The sequence below is a fragment of the Dendrobium catenatum genome, unplaced genomic scaffold, assembly GCF_001605985.2.
Source record: "Dendrobium catenatum unplaced genomic scaffold, ASM160598v2 fragScaff_scaffold_1221, whole genome shotgun sequence".
NCBI classification, from domain to species: Eukaryota; Viridiplantae; Streptophyta; class Magnoliopsida; order Asparagales; family Orchidaceae; genus Dendrobium; species Dendrobium catenatum.
The window spans coordinates 925,749-951,360 of record NW_021319683.1 but is presented as its reverse complement, the minus strand read 5'-3'; the positions used below and the strand labels follow the sequence as shown (position 1 = coordinate 951,360).

General features: G+C 34.2%; 1 protein-coding gene across 1 annotated transcript; it reads left to right on the top strand.

The window, feature by feature from the left end:
• Positions 1-20,766: 20,766 nt before the first annotated feature.
• Positions 20,767-22,144, top strand: LOC110115918. Its single transcript, XM_020849328.2, has one exon. It carries the CDS (start codon positions 20,820-20,822, stop codon positions 21,969-21,971), a length of 1,152 nt encoding a protein of 383 aa, XP_020704987.1. The 5' UTR covers positions 20,767-20,819; the 3' UTR covers positions 21,972-22,144.
• The last annotated feature ends 3,468 nt before the right edge of the window (positions 22,145-25,612 follow it).

Genomic DNA, 25,612 nt, shown 5'->3' with positions numbered 1-25,612 from the left:
CCACAACCAAAAGCTAACTTCTTACCTCTACCGACCCTTCCGTGGACGAGAACTTTTAGACGAAGAAGAAGAAGAGAGAACCTTGAAGCAACCCTTGTGAATTCCCTCATAAGCTCCCCCTCATAAGATCCTCTCTCTCTTTCTCTCCTCAAGGCCTTCTCAGGTTAAGGCAGCAGCCAAAGGTCTTCCAAAACGTTAAACAAGAGTTCTTAAATAAAAGAGCTTCAAAGGAGCTCATTAATTGCAAGTTGTCGATATTATCGTCCAGGCCGATATGGACATCGTCCTGGCCGATCAGTACAAACCTCAGAAAATCGGCCAGAGTATCGCCCTGGATGCAAAACTGGATGATTAAAAATTGGCTTGATCGTCCAGGCCTATCTCACAATCGTCCCGGCCGATCAGTTCAAATCAGAGGAAAATCATCCAGAGCATCGCCCTGAATTCGAGCTTGCCGATATTTATCGTCCTGGAGTAACCAAGGTTTTTGAATAGATCATCCTGGCAGATCTTGAGATCGTCCAAGAAGATATGATCGTAACAATCATCCTTAATTACTCCCTTAATTTCCTGATCAATTAAGGCATAATTTGTGAATATCGTCCAGGATGATCAATGATCGTCCTGGCCAATAATTTAAAAATACAGTATACCTTAATTGTCTATGGCGGCAACTTCTTTCTGTTTTGAGCTTATCTTCCTGGCCGATACACGTATCGTCCAGGACGATATGTTAATGACGACTGCCTTAATTAAGAATCCTTATTTAGACTTTCTATTTTAAGCCTGATCGTCCAGGACGATGTAAAAATCGTTCTGGTCGATATGTGTAAAAATAGAAATTCTAAGTCTGTCAAGTGTGTGTGTGTAGGGTTACTTAGCATCAGTATCTTTGACCATTACAAGTAGACTCAAGAAGTGAAAAACAAAAGTACAGACTGACTCAACCCTAAACCTACGCAATCCTGAACTGGCTTCGTCTGTTCGTCTGATCTTCGATTCCTGAAAATTTAGAAGAAACAAGTAGTCCAAGAGAATCAATAGTGTTTGTTAATCATCAAAACACAGGTATAGAAAATAGGTTTGCAACAAAAAACTATTTTCATACTCACAAAAATAATTTCGTCCCGTACGACTTTTAGTTCGTCCCGTGCGAAAAAATTTCGTATGGATGAACGAATGAGTCCAAAAATGAAATGGCTTTTCATAACCACACAAGTAACGATGCATCCTTTCGTACAGACTTTTGAATAAATAATCGTACAGATAAACATGTGTTTGTCTTGGATGATCAGACATTAAAGATTGTTTTGATGGCAGTTTAAACCGTCCACCACATCGAACTGCCAAACGTTCGTCTGTACGAACCAAAGGTTCGTACGTATGATCATGCATTTTAAAAATGACCTTATCCATTTAATTGTCCATCAATCGTACAGACATTTGAAAATTTTGTCCGGACGATCATGAGAATCGTGCAGACAAAGTGAAAAATAAAAATTGAAAAACTGTATGCAAACCGTTCAAATTTGATAGTTATCACACTACACAATCCGTCCCGTACGAAATTAATTTCATACTGGATGATTTTCACTCAAATTTTCAAAATATGCACTAAAAAAATCTAGATGTCAGAATTTTATAAAGCTAAAACACAAACTCAATCAAAAAATGAAAAATAAAAACACAAACTCAAAATACATAAATTCACAAACTCAAAGATACACACAAAAATACTAACTAAAAAAACATACATCAATATTACAGAATCATTTTAATTATGCATTCAAATTGATCACACCAAGCCTTGTTCTTAATGCACTGAAAGTATCAAAGGCTAAAGGTTTTGCAAAAATGTCTGCAAGTTAATTTTCTATAGAAACATGAATGAGTTCAATTTCTCCTTTGGATACATGATCCCTTATGAAATGATGCCTGATGTTTATATGTTTGATTCTTGAATGTTGAATAGAATTTTTAGAAATACAACTAGCACTAGTCACAATAAATTGAAATCGTGCCTATAGTTAATCCTAAATCAATCAATTGTTGTTTCAACCAAAGTATTTGTATCCTAAATCAATCAACTGTTGTTTCAACCAAAATATTTGTGCCCACAACTTCCTAATACAATGTATTCAGCTTCAGTAGTAGATAGGGCTACTGAATTTTTTTTTCTACTGGATCAAGAGACTAAAGAATTTCAAATATAGAGCTAAACTTAGGATACCAAATTCCTAAGTTCTAAGTTCCTAACAGATATCTTAAAATCCTTTTTATTGTTGTCAAATGCGATTTTTTTGGATCTGATTGAAATCTAGAACATAAACAAACACTAAATATGATATCATGGCGGCTAGCTATCAAGTAAAGCAAAGATCTAATTATCCCTCTAAATTTCTTTTAATCAACAGATTTTCCCTTAGGGCCCTTATCCAACTGAACTGACGAACACATAAGTGTACTAACAGTTTAGCATTGTCCATTTCATAGTTTTTGAGGATGTCCTTAACATACTTTGATTGACTAAGAAATATACCCTCTTCAATTTGCTTAATGCTAAGCCTAAAAAGTAACTTAAATCTCCCATTAAACTCATTTTAAATTCACTACTCATTATTTTAGAAAAATCATTATAAAGATTTTTATTTGAATATCCAAAGATGATGTCATCAACATAAATTTGTACAATGAGTATATCTTTTCCAAATTTCTTCAAAAAAGAGTTGTATCCACACTTCCTTTTTCAAATGATCTTTCAAGTAGGAAGGTGTTGAATCTCTCATACCAAGCCCGAGGTACTTGTTTCAATCCATATAATGCCTTTTTCAATTTGAATACATGATTTGGGTATTTAAAATTTTCAAAACCTTGAGGTTGTTCTACAAAAACATCCTCTTGAATTACCCCATTTAAAAAAGGCACTTTTTACATCCATTTGGTACAATTTAATTCCTCTAAAACAGGCAAAGACTAGCAAAACCCTAATTGCTTCAAGTCTAGCTACAGGGGCAAAAGTCTCCTCAAAATTAATCCCTTCAATCTGATTATACCCCTTAGCAACTAATCTTGCCTTATTTCTAATGACTACTCCTGAGTCATTCATTTTATTTTTGAATACCCACTTAGTTCTAACTACACTTTGATCATTTAGCCTTGTAGTCAATTTCAAAACTTTACTTCTTATAAATTAATTTAACTCTTCTTGCATAGCCAAAATCCAAAATTCATCCAAAAGTGCTTGATATATATTTGTGGGTTCTATGGTTGAAATGAAGGCTGAATGATTGACTTCCTTATTTAGTCCACGCTTAGTCCTTACACCCTCACTAGGTTCACCTCTTATCAACTCCTTTGGGTGGTTTTTAGAAAATATCAAATCTCTAGGTAAAGGGTTTTCTATCTCCAAATTTTCTTCCAAATTTAGTTTATCAAACTTTTCGGAGTGAATTATTTTAAAGGTATAGAGAGAGAAACTCTCGGATTCTAGAGAGAGAAAAACACTCATTTTTTCAAATTTTCTGGCTCCCGCATTTTATGTTATCCACCTATGATGGTGGATGACCAACGGCATCCACCATCCGACGCTGTTGATGGTGGTTGGATTTTAAGAAACTTTGATCAGAGGGGGACGGCAACAGATAATGGTCATCTTGAGAAGCAGACGGAGATCTCTGATGTCGAAGACAATGGTTCCTTAAGGTCTTCTATTGTGAAGGACAATTCTGTGATAAATTTGGTAGGAAAGGATTTTTCATTTGGCAATTCCTATCTGTCAGCTCTTTATTCAGGAATGAATCAGCAAGCTTCGCTGGTGATAAAGGAAGTATCAGATGTAACTCCTAAGTTGATCAAGCTTGTGGAAGGTAAAGGAAAGGCTTTATCTGATAATATGGATTTGGTTACTCCAAAGACTCAAAAATTTACTGAAATGGCTTCGGAGAATATGGCATCTACTTCGGGAATGTAAATTTTTGTTAACCGATTCAAAAATTTGAATGCAATCCCTGGACTCTGTCACAGCGTGATAAATGAGAATTCCAGAAGTTTGGTTAACAAAGATTTACATTCAGTTCTGGAAACTAAGAAAGTCTCGGAGGAAGGAATGGTTTTTGAGGAAATGCCCAAAAGCAAGATAGACTTGGGGAAGGTGAATCCTTGGAGTAACAAACCATACATTAAATTGAATTTTAATGAAAATGATGTGGTTTTATCCAAAGATGGGAAGGCAGTGAGATTATTTGAGGAAATGGAAGAAATGAATTCTAAAAAGCTGTCAAAGTCATTGGTAATTAAAGTTTTTGGTAGAGATTTACCATCTCACATGGTGGCATGGGAGCTTAGAAGATAATGGAACCAATTTGGTCAATTCCACTTCACCACATTGGGTAGAGGATGGTTCCTTTGCTCATTCTCATCAGAAGAGATAACAGAGGCAGTTCATTCAGGAGGTCCTTGGTTCGTTAATGGACATATTGTAAGAATGGAGAAATGGACACAGGAATTTGCAACGGATTCTAATAAAGGTTTTTCTTCTCCAATTTGGATAAGAATGCCCCATCTACCTTTGCAATGTTGGGATGAGAAGAATGTAGCCTGTATAGCCTCAAGGATTGGAAAACCACTTATGCTGGACGGCAATATGTTTCAATGAGATAGTAGAGAATTTGCCAGTGTGTATGTAAGGGTGAATCTTGACCAACCTCTACCATTAGGTGTTTGGGTGGACATCAAAGCTGGAAGGTTTTTCCAAAGGGTGGAATATGAGAAAGTTTAAAATTTCTGTTTTGGTTGTGGGAAGATTGGACATATGGAGAATGATTGTGACCTAAAAATTAATAATCAGAAAGTTTTGAAGAGTTCTGATGATGGTGTTATGAAGCATGATATGGGGAAAACTTAAGAGATGGTGAATGAACCTAATTATGGTCCATGGACTTTGGTCAATAATAAGAAGAGGAGAAATTTCAAGACAGGGAATAATAAAATCAATCCAAATACTGCCAGATATGTTAAGAAAGCTGGTCATCCGACAAGGATTGAACAAGAAAATCATGCTATTAGTTAAGGTGGCTCTGGTATAAATTCTAAACAGGAGATCCCAAGGACTCTACAGGAGGCAGCTGATTATCTAGAAGAGAAATCTATTAATCTGGTGGGAAATATATCTGTTCTGGATAATTTGGAATAAGGTATAGTTCCAGTGGATCACAGCAAATTGGATGATAACAATACCAATATTTGCTCTGGTAAGGATATCTTACAAAGTAATTCAAATATCAATTATGGGAAGGGTTTCTTGTGAACTCAGGTAAATCCTTTGGGATTATCTGCAAACTCAAGTATTCCCTATCATACAAGAGAATTCAGAGTTCAGGAGATTTCAAATTCAAAAGAGGCAGAAAAGTTGGGTCAAAATGCTTTGATCAATAAAAATGGGAATTCAGAAAATTTTTCAACAGTGAATTTTCCTAAGGGTATTGACAATACTAATATGTTTAAATTGTTGGAAGCAATAGAAGTGGAAGATGCTTCTTTAGAAACAGCAGCACTGGATACTCTTGTTGAATCAGAAGTGGAGGAAGGTGAAATCTGTAATATTGAAGAAAACTGCAAGGATGAGATTGTGACAAAGGAAATTTTCAGTGGGAAAAAATCTATAGATTTCTATAAATCTAATTCCAATTTAAGTAACTCTATTCCTGGTTCTCGGAAACTAAAACTGTTGAAAGAACTAAAGCATTTGGGGCCCTTGAGCACTTCTTCCAGATCAAAAAAGTCAGATGGTAATGCTAAAGGTAAAAGTGGGGGTCCTTCCCCCCCTTTATCCAAATGACTTTATTAGCATTTTGGAATTGTAGGGGGGCACATAAGTGGGAAGCCTCCCATTATTTAAAGGAATTTGTGAAGGAATGGAATGTTTTCTTTGTTGGAGTGGTTGAAACAAAAATCTCTTATTTAGAGAGAATTGAAGTTAATAAGTTAATGGGAGATGAATGGGATTTTTTTATGTATCCATCAGAAGGTGCTTCTGGAGGAATTATTATTCTGTGGAAGACCAATATGGTTAAGTTCTCTCTACTTTATGCTTCAAACCAATGTGTAATTGGGGAGGTAAACATCCAAAACAAAGGCAAGTGGATTTTGTCTACTATGTATGTAAATAAAAATCATGTTCTTAGAAGGAGATTATGGGAGGATTTGGAGAAGAACTATGATAAAGAGAGACCTTTGATAGTTGGAGGGGATTTTAATTGTGTTCTTTTGCAAGAAGAAAAGAGAGGTGGAAAGAAGTTTTCATTTTCTCAAGGACCAAAAGATATGGAAGATTTCATGAACAGGAATGATTTTCATAATGTCGGAACAGTGGGTCCAAAATTCACATGGTGCAATAATAAGAATGGAAGTGCTCGGATCCTTGAAAAGCTGGATAGGTGTTTCTTGAATGCAAAAGCTTTGCTCAAAATTCAAAATGCCATGGTTAGGCATTTACCCAGGATTGCATCAGATCATTGCCCCTTAATTCTCAAAATTTTCCATGATAGAGTTCATCATAATGGTCATCTTAAATTTGAAGATGTTTGTACCTACTTTCCGGCGTCCAAAATTGTTGTACTTAAAGTTTGGAATAAAAAGGTTTCTAGAGATGCAATGGAGATCATTAATGTGAAATGTAAGAGAGCTTTGAAAGCTCTTCATTACTGGAGCAAAACAAACTGAAGAAATTCTAAATTCTCAAAGAAGTTTTAAAAGGGAAATCGAAGATTTACAACTAGAAGAATATTTTGGGAGTGGTCTTTCAGAGGAGAAGCTGCTGCTATTAAGAACTAAAATTCATGATTACAATGTTAACTTGGCTCGTCTTAGCACTTGGTGGAGACAAAGATCCAAACTAAAGCGGATTAAAGATAATGATATGAATACAAAATTTTTCCAAAAATTTGCTAACAGTAGAAGAATTGGGAAAGAAGTTGACTGAAAAGCAGAACGAAATTGAAGATATTTTATTGAATTTCTTTAGTAAGAAATGGAGAAACAAGAATTGAAATTTAAATAATTGGCCTCTGGTATTAAAGGTTCTTTCTGATCAAGATTGTAAAATGCTTAATGAGGAGTTCTCTTTTTCTGAATTAGAAGAGGTGATTAAAGATAGTGGCTCAAATATCTCTCCTGGGTTGGATGGCATTACATACTCTTTCTTCAAATACTACTGTTATATTACAGGTAATGACGTTTAGAATGCTGTTCGGCATTTTTTTGAAACAGGATTGATGTGTTCCAAATTAAAGGAGTCATTGGTGGTTCTAATTCCTAAAGTGCTTAATCCAGTTAATCCAGCTGAATTCTGTCCTATCGGTTTGTGTCACACTTTATATAAAGTGATTGCTAAAATATTATTAACAGATTATTGAAGGTGGTTGGAAATCTAATTTCTGAGGAACAAACTGCTTTCTTAAGAGGTAGATCCCTCTCGAATCTTATTTTTTTAGCTCATGAATTGTTGAATAAACTCAGGTTTTCAAAAGCAAAAGAAGGATGGATGGCTATCAAGCTTGATATGGAACAAGCCTATGATAGTATGGCTTGGCAAACTTTGAGGATGGTGTTGGAAAGCACAGGATTTCCTAGTAGATTTTTGAATCTATTACAGCAAGGTGTGGAACAACCTAAATTTTTTATCATGATTAATGGTAAGATTTCTAAGGGAATACAAGCATGTAGTGGATTTAGACAAGGTTGTCCACTTTAGCCATACTTGTTTATCCTTTGTGCTCAAATCTTGTCTAATGATTTTCGGCTTAAGGGTTGGAAGCTTGGTATTAAAATCTCTGCAAATGCCCCAAAAATTTCACACCTATTGTATGTAGATGACATTCTATTCTTTTCACAAGCTTCATTGAGTAGTGTGAAGAAATTCAAAAAAATTATCTCCAATTTCTGCTCAGAACAGGGCAATCGGTTAATAAGTAGAAATTAGTTATTCTGTATGGAAATTTGGTTAACTGGGAAAAGAGAAGTGCAATTTCAAAACTTTGGGAATTCAAAACGGTAAACGAATTTACTTACTTGGGCATCAAAATGGCATTGAGGAGATTGGTTGTTTCTGATTACAGTTACATCCTTGAGAAGGAAGCTTCAAGACTAAATGTTTGGGGAAATAAGTTGATCTCCTTAGCAGGTAGAATAGTCTTAGTTAAATCGGTTTTGGATGCATTACCGATTTTTGTAACTACACGTGCTTGGATTCCAGCTACTATTTTTAAAGAAATGGATAAAATGGCTAGGAACTTTATCTGGAATAAATAAGGAGGAGCTTATGGAATACACTATTTGTCTTGGGGAAAAAATTGTAGAAGCTGGAAGGAAGGTGGACAAGGGGTTCATTCGGTGGAACTTATGGCAGGGCCCTTGAGAGCAAAGTTTTCTTGGAGTTTTTAAAAAAATGAAGAAACTTTACTTAATAAAGTTTTATTGGAAAAATATGGTCCTAAATTCTGGGAGGACTGTAATAAATGCAATAAATAGATCACTTGGAATTATACCCAGTCTTCTTGAAGATGTTAAATCTCTGCTGCCAATCATTAGATGGAATTGCTAAAGGTAATTCTATAGACATTTTTAAAGATGTGTGGATTCTAGATAGATGTCTAGAGAAATGACCTACCTTTATAGCTATTGGAGACTTTGATTTCCCGTCTCTTTATACTTTTATTAAAGGAGGTATTTGGAAGGTTGATCTTCTGAAATCATTCTTTGGAGAAGCTCTGGTAGATCTTATTTTGCAAATTGAAATTATACCCAGTCTTCTTGAAGATAAACTGGAATTAAAGTATAAATTCTCTGGTAAAAGCATTTCGGCTTTGGCTTCCGATTCATATGAAAGGGAAATTACTTTTGTTGATTATGGTAAATGGCTTAAAAAACTTCAACTTAACTCAAGAGTTCAATGTTTTTGGTGGAGGCTATTTAATGATGCAATTCCTACAAATGGTTTCCTAATGCACCTAAGAATAATAGATCAAAATTTATGTCCCAAAGGTTGTAATGACACGGAAAATTCTGAACATGTTATGGTACGTTGCTTGAAGCTGCATCAACTTATTGAAGTCCTTAAAAATTGGGGATTTCAGGTGCCTATTTTCTCAACTTCTGAAGAATGTAAACAGGAGCTGGAACGGTTATCAATGGAGAATAAATTCATTGCTAAAGTTTATTGTTCCTTAGTCTATTTTTCTTGGAAAAGCAGAAACTTGATTAAACATGGTATGCAAGAATTGAGTCCATCATTTATAGCCTCTAATTCGATCAGTTATTCTTCTAATTCTGATACCAATCTATTCTTGGATCACTAGGGTACCAACCGGCCGGATAGGCTATTTTCTCATTGGCACCCTCCACCCTCGGAATGGATTAAGGTAAATCTTGATGCTGCATTAACTAGTTCAAATAATGTTGGAGTAGGTGAAGTGTTTAGAGATTCAAAAGGAATATTTCTACTTGCTTTTGGAATCAATTGCTTTCATTGGGATTCTGGTCAATTGGAGTTAATTGCTTTTCGGACCTTGAAGAGGATCATCTTTGAATGGATGATGGATGCTAAAGGAATTATTATTGAAGGTGATAACTTCAACATCATCAAACATTTGCAAAAAGCGATGAAGAAGAAGAACCGGAATGTACATAATGAAGAAATTGAAGATATCTCATTCTTGGATGGTTTTGGAAACATTCTTTTCCATCTTATTGATAGAAATGGTAATAAGTTAGCTCATTTCTGTGCTAATATAGCTTTAAGTAGTGATTTTCTTTGGGAAGATCTTAGTAGTAATAAGGTTCCTCCTTTGTTTAGTTTTTTATTAAAGGAGGATTATGATAGACTTTCTATTACCTAGTATTTTGTAATAATTTTTATTTCTATTAAATGCATTATGCATTTCTTTCAAAAAAAAAATCTTTTGGAAGTTATTCTCAATCTCTTCTTCTACAATATTTGGCTCTTCTCAAATTCCAGATTCATCAAATACAACATAAGTGGTTTCCTCAATTACCAATGTTCTTTTGTTGAATACACTATAAGATTTTCCAACACTTTAGTATCCTACAAAAATTCTTTCATCTAATTTTAGATCAAATTTTCCTAAGGTAGATTTTCTATTGTTATGAATAAAAATCTTGCAACTAAAAACATGAAAATATGACAAATTAGGTGTTCTTCCTTTTAGCAACTCATAGGGTGTTTTATTTAATTTTGATCTCACATTCACCTAATTCAGAACATAACATGCAGTGCTAACTGCCTCAGTCTAAAAATATTTAGGAAGTGAGTATTCTGCCGACATGGCTCGGGCAGCTTCTATTAATGTTCTATTTTTTCATTCGACTACCCTATTCTGTTGAGGGTTCTAGGTGCAGAAAAATTGTGATCAATTTCTTTTTCCTTACAAAAATCCTCAAATTTTTCATTCTCAAATTCTCGTCCATGATCACTTTGTATAGTCATAATTTCACATCCTAGCTTTCTTTGAATCCAAGTAAAAAAGTTTCTAAATTCCTCAAAGGATACACTCTTATGAAATAGAAATCTAACCCATGTGAATCTTGAGTAATCATCCACAATCACAAATCCGTATACCTTCCCTCCTAGACTTACAGTTCCAACTGGTACAAAAAGATCCATATGCAAAATTTTCAAAGATTTACTAGTTCTAAGATCCTTATTGGACTGAAAGGAGGACCTCACTTGTTTTCCTAATTGACATGCATCATAAAGGTGGTCCTTAGTAAAGTCTAATTTTGGTATAACTCTCACTAGGTTCTTTTGGGTAATCCTCCTAAGGTTTTTTATGCTACAAAGACAAAGTCTCTTATGCCAAAGCCATGATTCACCAAAAATCGTTTTTGAACAAAAATCAGTAGGAGTTTTAATGCAATTCAAATCTAGCATATACACATTGTTTACCCTTACACCATTCAAAACATCATTTCCATTTAGGCTTAATATGCAGCTAGTAGGAAAAATTTTTACACAATATCATTTATCACATAGCTGACTTATACTTAATAAATTTTGCTTTAAGCCTTCTACCAATAACACATTTTGAATGTAAAAATTATTAAGATTTTCAATCACACCTGACCCAACCACCTTCCTTATGGTGTTATCTCCAAGTGTAACATTGCCTCCACTCCTAGCTTCCAGCGATATGAATTGTGCAGTATCTCTAGTCATATGCTTTGAGCATCCACTATCTAGGTACCATATGCTCTCACGAGGTCTTATGTGAGAGCAACCCTCTTCTTGATCTAATTGATCAAAATTATCGACCATTAAGCAAAGATTAGCGACTTCCTCTTCCTTTTCCATATTTTGACGAGCCCGAAGCTAAGTCTGCCCAGAAAGCTCTTTAGAATTTCTTCTTGCCCTTCTTCACAATTGGTTTCTCCTCTACCTTCTCCTTGATGGCATCTCTTTTGCTTCCTCTTCAGAAAGCTTTTAAATTGTCTAGTCATTAGTGCGATGTCACTTCATCCTCAGGTTGTGAGTGTTCACTCTCTAACTCCTCCACTTTCAGTGCTATGTTCTTTTCCCTTCGTGGTTCACCTGCATCAATCTTTCTTTGGCTAACTCCTAGCTCGTAAGAAATTAGCGAACCAATAAGATTGTCAATAGAGTAAATGTTTAGAATTTTAGACTCTATAATTACAATAATTTTATCATCATAAGTAGTATGCAAATAATGAAGAATCTTATTAACCATTTTAGCATTCGTTAGTTCCCTACCCAATGCATGTAAAGTGGTGACTATTTTGTGAATCTTGTGTATATATCAGAAATGGATGAATTTGGTTTCATGCGAAACAGTTCATAATTATGCAATAAGATATTAAGTCTAGATTGCTTAACCTCATTACCCTCATAAGTTATACAAAGTCTATCCCATATATCTTTTGTACTCTTGCAAGTAGAAACCCGTATATAATCTTCTCATTTTAGAGCACAAAAGAAATTATTCATGCATTTTACATTTAGTTGTGCTAAGTCACATTCTTCTACTGTCCAATCCACAAAAGGTGTTTCAACTCTAACTCCATCAACTAGTCTAGTTGATTTTGTATACCCTTCCTGAACTAAGATTCACATACAGTAATCAAGTGACTGTAAAAATATAGACATGAGTATTTTCCAAAAATCAAAATGAATATTGTTAAACAATGGAGGTCTAGTTATAGAGTAACCCTCAGGTGTATTTTGGTTTCCAAATATAGCCATCTACGTTAATCAAAAAGTAGTCTAAACTTCTGATTTTGAAATAAACCTCTCATACAACATGTTAAAACTTATTTAATATGAATTAGGTTATTAAACCTAAGCTTATGTCCCAGCAGCTAACCAAGAAGGGGGTGAATTGGTAATTAAAAATTTATTCCTCTTTTAAAATTTTATATCAAAAATAAATTTAGTGAATTTTATAGAAAATATTTTTCAACCACAAGTTAAAACATTAAAAAAAAAAAGCAAAGGAAAATAAAAAGACATGAGATTTATAGTGATTTGGTCAAACACGACCTACATCCACTCCCCGGAGGCACCCTCCAAGTATTGTACTAATACCACTAGTGACTCTCCTTTTGCACCCACAGCAAGGCGGATAAGCCTTTATAAAAACTTCCTTCCACCACTATCCGGTGCGGCAGAGAACCGTCGTCCTTTTACACTCTCCAAGTGTTGGCAGAGAACTGTCGTCCTTTTACACTCTCTAAGTGTTGGTAGAGAACCGTCCATCCTTTCACACTCTCCCGGTGTAGGCAGAGAACCTTTTGGTTATTCACACTCTCCAAGTGTAGGAAGAGAACCCTTTGGTTGTTCATACTCTCAAGTGTCAACAGAGAACCGTCCGTCCTTTCACACTTTCTCGGTGTAGGCAGAGAACCCTTCGACTGTTCACACTTGTCAAGTGTAGGCAGAGAGAACCCTTCGGCTGTTCACACTTTCCAAGTGTAGGCAGAGAACCCTTCAGCTGTTCACACTCTCCAAGTGTCAGTAGAGAACTGGATCTTCTTGACAAATCTTCTCACAAAAAATCTAGAAGGACGAGAGAAAAGTGTGAAGTAATTACAAATCATAAGTGGAGATTCTTAAATTTGAGTACCAAGTGAATCATTCACGCTCCAGTAGTAAGAATCCTCCTTTAAACACTCTCTCACACTCTCTCCTTCACTCTCCCTTTAGTTGACACGAAGATCAGTAGGCAAAAAGATTAAGAGACAGATTTATTTGCACTTTATATAGGAAAGATATGAAAAACTATCCAAAGACTGTTGATTTTCAAGTCTGTACATAGTGGATCATCCTGTACGAATCTACTTAAATCAGTTGCGTACGAACCCAATGTATATAGGTACGAACTAACTTCGCACCCGATCATCATCCTGTACGAACAGTTATTTCATGGGTTGGTTTCGACAAACTGCAGAACGTCACCAAAATTTCAAAAGACAGCATTTCATCCTGGGACGAATGGGAGTTCGTCTGGATGAAAATTTTCCAGAGAGCATTTCATCCTGGGATGAATAGGATTTTGTCTGGATGAAAATTTTCCAGAGAGCATTTTGTTCTGGGATGAATAAAAGTTTGTCTAGACAAAATTTTTCTAGAGAGCATTTCTTCCTGGCACGAACAGGATGAATCATCTGGACAATTCAGCACAAAAGTGAGAATCCAGAGCAGATTGTCCTAGGTTGAATTGAGAAATTCATTCAGACGATCAGGACTTAAAAAATTTTTTTCACTTCCTATGCATTTCATTGCTCTTCTGAGGGGATTAACTGACTTGATCGTCCCGTACGAACAAGGTTCGTCGGGAAGATCTCCCAAAGTGTGTGTGTGCTAAGCTTTTTCAATTAAAATGATATTTTCTCAAACTCAATTACAATAAAAATTACAAACTTCAATTTACAAACTATCTCATGTTGAATTTTGATTTGAAGTCTTCATTAGTTTGGAGTTCGATTATCTTGAAATGTTAGTCCACACAAGAGCAAAAATAAATTTTCCAAAAAATGTTAGGAGAAAACAAAGCTTAAAACAATAAAATTTGGAATCATTAAAACTATACAAGTTGCAAGAAGATAAACATGCAAATAACAACTCTCTTAACAATTTGGATCGATAACATCTATAAGCAGCTATGGTGAATGTATTCATTATGGATGAATATATTCAAGTCCATGCTACATATTGATAGGATGGTGTTTTAGCTATGGACGGCTTAGTAATAAGATAATAACTTATCCATAAAGAGGAAGAGCTTATTCTAAAGTAGGATAATCTTGGCATACTTTAGGATAGAGGACTACAAAATTGAGAGCTCATAGTGAAAGATTGATAAATAGGGCTTATGATAGAGTTATTAATGGTTGTTAAAGGGAGTATGGTCTACCTGGACTAATAATACTTATTATGGTGATGCCACGAGTGTAAAACATATAACTTCATGAAGATTGACAACAACTTGAGATTTCACCTAGTAAGAAATTTATTTTACATGATTGATTGATATAATATTTTATTATATAAGTGAATAATGTGTGATTGAAAAAACTACATGACTATATGAGAAAGTGATTACTGCTTGATGTGACTCCTTCAACATGCTTTTAATTTGATTTTTACTAAATTTGAGTTTTAATGTATTGATTTATTTTAGAACAAACTTGTTTTGTACTGGTTTTATGCCTAAATATTTATGGGAAATATCGGGGATGATATTTTTTTAAGATGGGTAGATTATAATAATATGAAAATTTTAAAATAAATAAAAAATAAAAAAATTGAATTTTTGTTTAAATTGGAGAATTGCATCACTAAGCTTGTGAAAATTGCATCCTTGGGCCTGTGAGTAGAATAATTCCATAAATACTCGCCAAGACATTGAAGGCACTATTACATTATAATTATAAATTTAACATGCATCACTGAGTTGCTGGGTTGGAGCCTTATAGTGTTAGGCCGCTAATAGTAATTTTAAATATATTAAAAAGCCATTTCCCTCCACCCTCCACCAGCACCAGATTACCATGGAAGAATGAAGAAAAAGGGAGAAAAAAGGAGAGAGAAATATACAATCTAGATTTTTGTCACCAATTTATTTCAACACTTTTATAAAAATTGCTCAAATTATGGCAAGTAACTTTTATCTTATTTCAGCTTAAAGATTTAGATTATGACCATTAGTTTTCTTTAAAATTGATTTTGTTATATTTCCCCCTGATTTAGTAACTTCTATCATATAACTTCTTTTAATATTATAGTACTAATTATTTTAGACATTTTGACAATTGATTTTGTAATTTTATCGTCTAAACTGAAAATTGTTATGTTTTATACAATTTGCACAAAATGAAATTTTTAGTATTTTACTGAGCCAACAGTTCTGATTATTGACTTACTATTGAAAAAACACCATGAAAGCTATAACTCCTTGTTTATTTTCTTATTGGAATGTATATTACCATATTTATTAGTGCTTCCACTTTACTATTTTATTATTCTACTAGTATAGTTACTATTACTATTATTAATTCATTATTACTATAAAGTATTACTAAGCATGTAATTCCTATTATTAAGCATGTGATATAAGATATTGATTAATATTAATATAAAATTATTGAACATCATGTGTATACTTATTTGATAGTACAACATTGATATGATTCTGATAGTCTTTATAAATATTTTAGTTTTATTGATTTATATTAATTTATATGAATTTCTCATTGATTTTATAGTATTGTTATGATGATTGCTTCATCCATTTAAGATCCATATTGGTTTATTAGATTACTAGTTTAGAGATTTCACTGTTTATGTACTACCCTATTTTATAGGCCTTCGTACCAACTAGTTTACAATTTTAAATGCAATATAATTATTACATGTATTTTACCATTTTTGCATAGATTCATGATCATATTGACTACTACTATTATAAACTAACTAACGACATGCACACTGCTTCTTTGCCATCCTTTAAGTTTAGTTATAGTATTAAGTCATATGCTAGGTTTTTTAGCTCATCAAACATGGTTTAAATGATTTCAGGTCAGGGAAGAGAATCAAGAGTGTGAGAGTGATTAGTTGCAAGATTTCTCAAATTATACTATTATTTATTTCTTTTTCTCTTATGATATTCTTTTGTACTCAAGAGTGCAAAGATGGGTGTTGTATTTGTATGGCTCCTAGGTATTGTATATAATTTTGGGAGTATGAATGTAAATGTGTATTGATATTTTAATTTCTAGATTCATTTCCACTAATATTTATGCTATTTATAAAAGAAATGAAAAAACTCTTATTATCATTATTATATTATAACAAAAGAATTTTTTCAAATTATATTATAGGATGTGATAGTACTATATGACAATAATTATACAGTCCAAAAAATATAGAGCTTGGTTTCATGAACCTCATTATGACTAGAAGATTTGGTTCCTTGAGTTAGAATCATTGAACATATCATACTACATTATCTATTCATTTTAATGTATGATCAGCTTATAAAAATAACATAATCAAGATTTTAAGTATTTAATTAAAGTTTTAATATAAATATTTAACTTAAAAAAAGAGAATGTGTCTCTGGCCTTCTAGTGTCTATGTTTGTCTAGTTTGGAGTAATTTTGGGAGATATGATAGGGATGAGAGAGAGAACTATTTATAGATACTTTTGGAGAGCTTTTTAAGAGTCATATTTTTTGCTCGAGGGAGAGAGATAGAGGGGGGTTAGACTAAAGATGAGGGATATCTTGGAAGGGTGTCCAAGAGATTGGTTTGTGAGAGTGGTGCATAAAGTTCATTCGTCTCAATCCATGTCCTTTTTCCTTAGGTTGTAGAGTATGAGGTTTCTTGGGTGAAAGATCTCGAGATTGGTGTGGAAGACTCTCTATTTAGCTGAGGATGCTAGGGAGGCATTTCTATCATTTTGGGTGTAAAACAAGGAAGACTTCCTAGGAGAGAAGGGAGTAAAAAGGTGGTCTCCATGTCCTTGTGAAGGAGAGGCTTCTCCTTCATGCTACATAGGAGCTGGTTAATGGAGTTCTTGACGAGTGGACATAAGTCAGTTTGTTTGAACCACTATAAAATTGGGCTAATAATTTTTATTGTTTTGCTTTTTTTTTTGCATTGAATATTGTTGTTCATTTTGAAAAAAAAAAAATTTGAAATTTTTTTAATAAATTACTTTATATAAAAATAAAAATAACATGTTAATTATTAGAAATTATTTTTAAAGATAACACATTTTAATATTGATTCTCATAAATATTTCACTGCTTACAATATCTTTTAAATTTTCAGAGGGTCCGCCCCCCCCCCTTCCCAACCCACCATGTAGAACCTTGTCAACTCATTTTATCTTCTTTGAGAAAAATTAAGCTCAAATGTATGAAGATTTATGTCCATAAACTTTTCATGCACTTGTTTCTATCTAGATCCTATTAAGAATACTTTTATACAGTTGCAATGTGTTCTTATTACCTCCTCAGATAGCTTCATCAATGGTTGATCAAGATCCAATGTCCAAAAATGCATATAATAATGGAATACAACATTAAACCAACATTTTTTTCAATCAATGATTGGATGATGTCTCCCCTTTTCTACCTTTCCCAAGTTACTAAATGCTCTAAAAAATGGTTGGAGGACCCTTTATAGGCTTTCTTAAAACTACAAGATAGAATGACTTTAAAACAAATAAAACAACTATTAAAAAAAATGAAAACAAGATGGATAGAAGCTAACTATGGTGCTTTCATAGTTCAAATCAGTTGCTCTTAAATAGATATTTTGCAACTCCAAACATATGCATAATAATGGCCTACTTGATTATATTCTATTAAATTGGTGGATTGTAGGGCCCTCTGCATCGAGCTTGCTACAACGAAAGAGGGATCCAATTTATTCATAAAAATATAAATATTTAAGACATAAATAAGATATAATATATAATATATTGATAAATTTATTTATCCACAATAATTTGCATTAAATTCTTCTTACAGGGTTAGATTGCGTTTGTACCCTTCGCTAGTTGATGTTGTCATTGTTTTCTTCATTTTCTATGTAGCCTTGGGGTAGTTACTGTTGAAGGGTCATATAAAGTTGTGCCCTTCGCCAGTTTTTTTTATTTTCCCTTCTTTATATTGTTGTTTTCATATGATATGATAGCATTGCTGAGACCTTTAATTCTTTATTTTGAAGGTGCATTTTTATTGCTAGCTTCTCTAGTCATGAATGCATTCTATAATAAGTTCCAGCTTCTCGGCAACACCAATCAGAAACACAAGTAATCAAATATATTGCAATTTGTAATGTACAATATATACATCATACAAATCGTATAGTAGTGGAAGGCGATTGTGATTTTTTTTGGTAGTGTGATGAACTAAATGATTTGTCGCCTGATATGAATTACGAAGAAGTAAAAATGTTGCTGATACCAGCCCAACTCATATTGTTTGAGATAGAGCCAAGCTTTTACATAAAAAAATCTTATTGGTGATCATGGTTATCCTAATTTTTATTGTAGCAATCGCTGTGAAATCTCCGCTCATGAGCTATAATTGTAATTGTTGATTCGCATTTTGATTTGAATGTAACTTTGAGTAAAATTTCTTAATTTGGTTTCAAGAATAGATGAATGTAACTATGGTGATACACCAGAAATTGTAATTGTTAATATATGTTTCTTTTCTTGTGAATGAACATCCTATCTGTTGTGAGTGAAATTATTGTTAATACATGCCATAATGTCGTCGAATACAGGCTACTATCTTTCGTGTTTGATTCCAGTAAATCCTTGTTATGGAATGCATGCTAGAAAAATATTCAAGTCATTATTGTGGTGATGGCATAGAACGTATCCATAAGCTCAAGTCCTGCTTCTACTTAGGATCTTAATTTTGTGGTTAGTACATAATTGTTTTAAAGTCATTAATACATTCCTTTAGCTATGAAATTTGTAGAATTTAGTTGATGGCTTTTGTTAATACTTTTTGTGGTTGTCGTGGAATCCAAAGATTGCAGCACAAATTCTGTCCATGTACAAGCAAGATGACGAACCACAAGACTGAGAAAATAGTGAGCTTGGGATCCAAATGTGCATTCTTTATGACCAATTTAATATGCCTTAATGACTGCTTAAGCTTTAGCTTATTTGTCAATGCAAAACATCAGAGTAGTAATAGCAACAACATAAGTTGCAAATGCATTCAAAATAGATAAAAGTTGCAAATGCATTCAAAATAGACGCTGGCAAGTTTTGTTTGGCTAACTCAAATCTACAGAAACATTCAAAATAAGTGTTGGTCCTCAAACAGAAGCATTCAACTATTACACCAACTTGCTGGCATTCAGAATAAGTGCTACTAAGAAAATGTGGTAGTACTCATAAATTTTGCTAGTATTCATAAAACTCTCTTTCCTCATTGTGATGTCCCTAATGTACTCTTCCACATGAGGAATTAGTTGACCTTTCCAAGGGCCAGAGTTTACCTTTCTTTGAGAGCGTTGTTGCATAAGCATTTCCTTAATCATGTCGACCAAGTCAGTAACGAGCTTAATTACTTCTAGCTTGTTCAACCCATGCATTAAAAGATTCTAATATGTTGTCTTATTGTAATGATTTTTAATGTGCTACAAAAAAGTTGCCTAAGACTACTTGCACGACAACAAATTCAAGTAAGAGTAAACTTGCGGTCTGATTTTGAAGATCTCCTTAACTTTCAGTTTGACGTATAAGGAAATCATCACAAAGGTCTTCTAGTATAATATCATTGTTCTCTCAATCTTCAAGTTGAACTTATGCTTTTCACTTAACTGGTTTTCTATTGCAGTTTCAATGTTTTGTGATTGAGACATATATTCCTCATGATAATTCACTACGAGAACCACCTCAATTCTATTCTTTTCAGAAATACTGCTAAGCATGTCAACTACATCTGAATCGCTTGAAACCAACATGTAATTCTTAGGTGATGTTCCATGGACATGATAGTGTAAGTCGAAATCTTGACCCCTTGACCAATAACAAAGTGCTTTAACTCGTTCTTTTAACAACAACAAACTGATTTCATCTCTTCGAAGCTTTAGCTTTTTCTAACATTCTCACATGCTTTATTCGACTCTGACCCAGCACCTCACTCCAATATCCTCCAAATTTGAGGACAATGAAGCAAAAATTACTAGAATCTATTTTTATGTATGCAAATAATAAATGAGTTACCCAAAGTGAAAAAGTGAGTCAAAATGAGTTAGCCAAATTGACGATCACTCACTGTTTGGAAGGTGGCGTTCTTACTCGATGGACTAACACACGAGTGGAGGACTCCTTATGGAAGACAAACAACTAAATGCGACAGTCGCTTGTTGTCTCTCTCAAATTTTTCCTTGGTAATTTTCCTTGGAAGAAAAGCGACATACTAGAGAACAGCTTGATGGAGAAGACGAGGCGGGGAAAACAATCAGTCGCTCGAACGAACGGAGCAGTTGCGTGTGAAATCGAGGTGGATATGGATTTCTGACGGTGGTTAAATGAATTGTTAGAATAGATGAAAAGTGAGGTTTTAGATGGTATATTCGTAAATATAAAAATTTAAATGATTAATATATATTTCTAATAATTTTAAATTTTATCTACGTTAAAATTCCTAAAATTTTGCAGGATGCTGGAAGATGGCTTTAGATTTTGTTATAATTTACCTGAGAGCGGACGTTGTGGCCGCCCAATAGAGTAATCGTCCCGCTTCTCGCCAAAATGTTCAACCAGATGTTTCGCTTTTTAACTGTTAGAACCCGGTTCCGCCTGTGGTTTCCCGAAGCCGGCAGGTCTACCAGACATCTCCTTCACCGTGAACCCAAGTTCAAAACCCTAATCCCCTTCTCCTCTTCACCTGATCCGAACTTCACCGTGTCCTTTCTCGAAACCTCCTGCGGTTTGGCCCCTTCGGTCGCCATCGCTGCGGCTGCCAAGACAAACTTAAAGTTTTCCACAAATGCTGAATCCGTTCTCAGCCTCCTCAGAAACTACGGATTTACAAAATCTCAGATCGCTGTCATCGCCTCCAAGCACCCGTCTCTATTCACTTACAACGCAGAGAAATGCATCAAGCCCAAGATCGATCTTTTCGTCACTGCGGGCTTCACTGCAACGGCCCTCACAAACCTCCTCTCCAAGTATCCCTTTATCCTGAAGTCCAGCCTGGAGAGGAAGCTCAGCCCCAACCTAAGTCTATTGATGACCATTCTTAGCGGCGACCGGCAAGCGGCTGCCTCTGCCATCTCTCGCTCCGCCTGGATCCTTCTTCTTGATCCCAATAAGCGTGTTTTGCCCAACGTGGAGACGCTTAGAAAGTATGGCGTTAGCGACGCCAACATAGCCAGACTCTTCACATGGTGCCCGAGAGCAATCACGCAGGAACCTGGCCGTTTCAGCAAATCGGTGGCTTTGGTCGAGGAGATGGGGTTGAAACCTTCGAAATGTATGTTCGTTATAGGGATCAATGTGGTTTCCGGGCTGACCGTGGCGACCTGGGAGAGGAAGATGAAACTTTACCGCAGCTTAGGCTGGTCGCAGGAGGAGACTATCTCTGCTTTTAGAAGGTCCCCTTTTTGCATGCTTCTCTCTGAGGAGAAGATTAGAAAAATTATGGGCTTCTTCATGAAGAATCTTAAGTGGGAGCCCTGCCGCCTGGCGTCACTGCCCATTGTCTTGAGCCTTAGTTTGGAGAACAGGATTGTTCCCAGATATACTGTCTTCAATATCTTGACCACAAGGGGACTTCCAAACACAAAATTAAGCTTCCCAACGCTCTTGCTCATGAGTAAGAGTGTTTTTTTGGAGAAGTGTATAGATAAGTACAGCGATGTAGTTCCAGAACTGCTGGAGGCTTACAAGGTTAAGTTGTAGTAACATGGCTCTATGAATATGCAATGGGGAACTATTGATTTTGCTGGGGAACTATTGATTTTGAAGTTGAAATAGATTAAAAGAAATTCTATTGATTCTCAAACTATTATCCTGCTGCTGGTTATGAAGGTTTATAAATTATCAATCATGATATCTACTTCATGATTTATCTATTCATTAACAATTCTCCAATGATAGCAGAGGTTGGCAACACCCATTCTTCCTCTCTTATTTTTACACTTTGGATTGGTCGCCATGAATGGAAATTTTGGTAAGCAAGTGGGTTGATTATCAGTTTTCATCCCTTCATTCATGATTTTAAATTCTGCTTTTATTTTCTTTGGCTACCATCCTATAAGGAATTTGTTGTGTTTCTAGCTTTGGCCTGCTTGAGGATGGGAACTGGATTTTATGGGTGGTGTTTGAACTAAGTCCTCATAATTTGATAATTGGGGGATTTATATACATTACTCCTAATAGTTCATTATTTATATATCTAACACCTAAAATAATATATATAATATTTTTTTTTTTTAGAACAACATATATACTTGCCTAACACCTAAAACTGTTTTTAGGGCCACAGAAATACCACACCTAAAACTCTTTTATAACCCATTTGATTTAATTTAGGGTTATTTTGGTTGCATGTTTTGGGTCTAAAAAGAAATGCAATGTCTTTATTTATTTTCAATGTTTGGTTTGGAGAAAAGATAATTCCTAAATTTCTAATATATTTGATATACCTCATAAGCTATGATCCTTTTTTATTCGAAAACCGCCTAAAGTGTTATATTATGAGTGCAAAGTAAAATAAATGGAATTGTTTTTAATTTGTTGGTATTTGGTTCAACCTAAGGCTTCGTTTGGGTCGGGTTTCTTACTACTTTTTAAAGCTGTTTTTTAATATAAAATTTTTAATTTTTATATCATAAAGCTACTTTAAGAAATAGTAAGAAAACCGTCCGGAACAAAGCCTAAATAAAGTCTTAAATATTTTTGTAGGGGATTTGTAATATCCAAAATACTTATTTTTGATGAATTTAAAATTCACCCAATAAATTCACCCATATTGGGTGAATTTCAAATGCAAGAAAAACTTATAGCTCATGACCTCGGCTTCCCCATCAATTGTGTCCAATTATCACAGCCGCTCTTAACAATTGCTACCCATTGTCATCGCCTCCACCATCGAATAATGTTGGTCCACACCACTATTCATCACCCACTATCTTTCGTTGGTGATTGTCATTCTAAGTTGTTGTCTGCCACTCTTCTTCACTGCTATATGTCATTGTTGCTAGTAGTCTCACATTGTTGTTCATCATCATTGACATTCGCCAACTTCCACCACTCTTAGTCGTTTTCCACTAGTTTGCCTACCTCTCATATTTCAGTATATTTTAAATATATCATCAAAAAACTTTCAATGCATTTGATTTGCATCTAACCAAACAACTCATATCTTTTTTTAAAATATATATATTTCAATTGCTTGACATTTCTAAAATTCATCCATTTAAAAATCACCCAACAAGACAACCTCTTAATCAGACTAGTTTGTTTTGCTTCACTTAACTCTATTGTTTGTCTCATCCCGAACCCGTAAGAGTCATTGATCACCCACAACAGTAAAATGTGTAAAGAATCTCCTTTGATTTGCAATTCATCGTTGCTTATATACAAATATTGTTGATTTGTCTTCTCGGTGTGTGCACGGGAGTGCAAGTGCTAAGCTTTTGTGCATGACTTGCACTTCCCTTGCTGAACTAATCGTTTGCCATACTCCTCACAAGCACATTGGTTGCATGCCTTCTTCCTTTGCTAGAACTTTTGCATGTTCTTCACCTTTCGCTCACTTTTCAACATTTTTATAAAAAATGATCATGATTCTAGTGTAACGATGGAAAAGGGGCATGAAAAGATATGTTTATGCTACCCTAGGCTTTTAATGAGAAGTGAAGGCAACGGCTTTAGAATTTGTGGAGATGTTCATAAGATTGGGATAAGAAGTTGGACGAGATCAGTGGGATAGGAAGATGAATTTTACCACATTGATGCTTGATGGAGGCCGTTGGTGGATGTGATGTCTGATAGTGTAGAAGATGGTGTTTGGGAATTGATTGGTGCATCAATCTTGATTTTACATGTTAGTGCTTTGATTAGCCACAACAATAACATGAGTAGATAAATTTATAATTGTTATTGTTCAAAATATTGAGCGCAATATGAAGGTTGATTAAATAGTTTTGAGGAAGATTAAATATATCAAAATATAGGATATTTCCTCTTTATTTTTTTAATTTGAGCTTAATTCAATGTAAAAATAGTGAAAGTGTTGTGGTACAACCAATAGGAGGAATTGGTTATTTAAAAATTTAAATAAGGAACAATAAAATTTGAAGCAGAAAAATTTAAAACACTAGTGAAAACTTTAAGACATAAAGTGCCAAAAATATTTTAATTATTTAGTTATTTTATTTTTTAGAGCTACAAAAATTACCAAATGCTTAATTTAAAAAATGAGTTCAAACAAACAATATTTTTTATTGATAAATTTTTCTTAAGTTTTACTTGAATGTAACCACAACAAAATTTTATATTTTACCAAATGCTTAATTTAAAAATTGAGTTCAAACAAACAATATTTTTTATTGATAAATTTTTCTTAAGTTTTACTTGAATGTAACCACAACAAAATTTTAGATGATATATCCATATCATGATGTTGTGAGGAACAAAAAATTTAGAAAAATAAAAGAAAAGCAAACTGAGATTTTATAGTGATTCGATCGAATTTGACCTATGTCCACTCCCTATGATCCTCTTTCTTGGGAATTTCACTAGTCAACACCATCCTGCAGTCAGTAAGGTGGAGAAACCCTTCTCCGTTCTCAGATGGAGAATAACCTTTACAAGCTCTTCCTTGTGAAAATCATGTCCTGCTTCCTAATACAGTAAATATGCCTTCACCCTCCTCACAATAATTGAGATGAAAATCCCCCAGCCTCACCAACTAGTCATAAGTCTTTCACCCAATGACTTTCTTCTTATAGCTCATCTCCAAACACATAACCAAGAAGACTAAAGTGTAAATCGATGAAAACAACCATGTGATCTCCGTCACAACCCTTCACTCTCTAAGGAATAATAACTCAACCTCACATTCTCTTTCAAATGGTTTTCACAAGCTCTCTCAAGGTAGGAGAAAACCATCCTCTCCAAAGCATTCTCTCTCAGAGAAAAATGATTCTAGTTATTCACTTGCTTCACACACTTCTTATATAAAGAATCAGAGTTAATTATTTAAATCAAATCTTAAGTTTTAATTTTAATAGACTGATCGTACATTACAAAGTGTGGATTGTACTGTGTAATTAATTCAATATGTGAAAATGCTCTTATTTGAGTAATGTTAGTTTGGAGTGCACGATATGAATTGAATCGTATGGTTAATAGAATTAGCTTAACGTTTGTCCTAGAAGAATAATTGTCGCTAGGGAGAGTTTTATTCGCTCGTTTTGTAGGATTTAGATTTGTATAGTATGAATTGTAATTAAGATTTGATCTGACTCTATTATTTGATTAATGGATTAAAATAGGCAAGTTCAATACTATTTGTATAGTATGATCAAGATTGT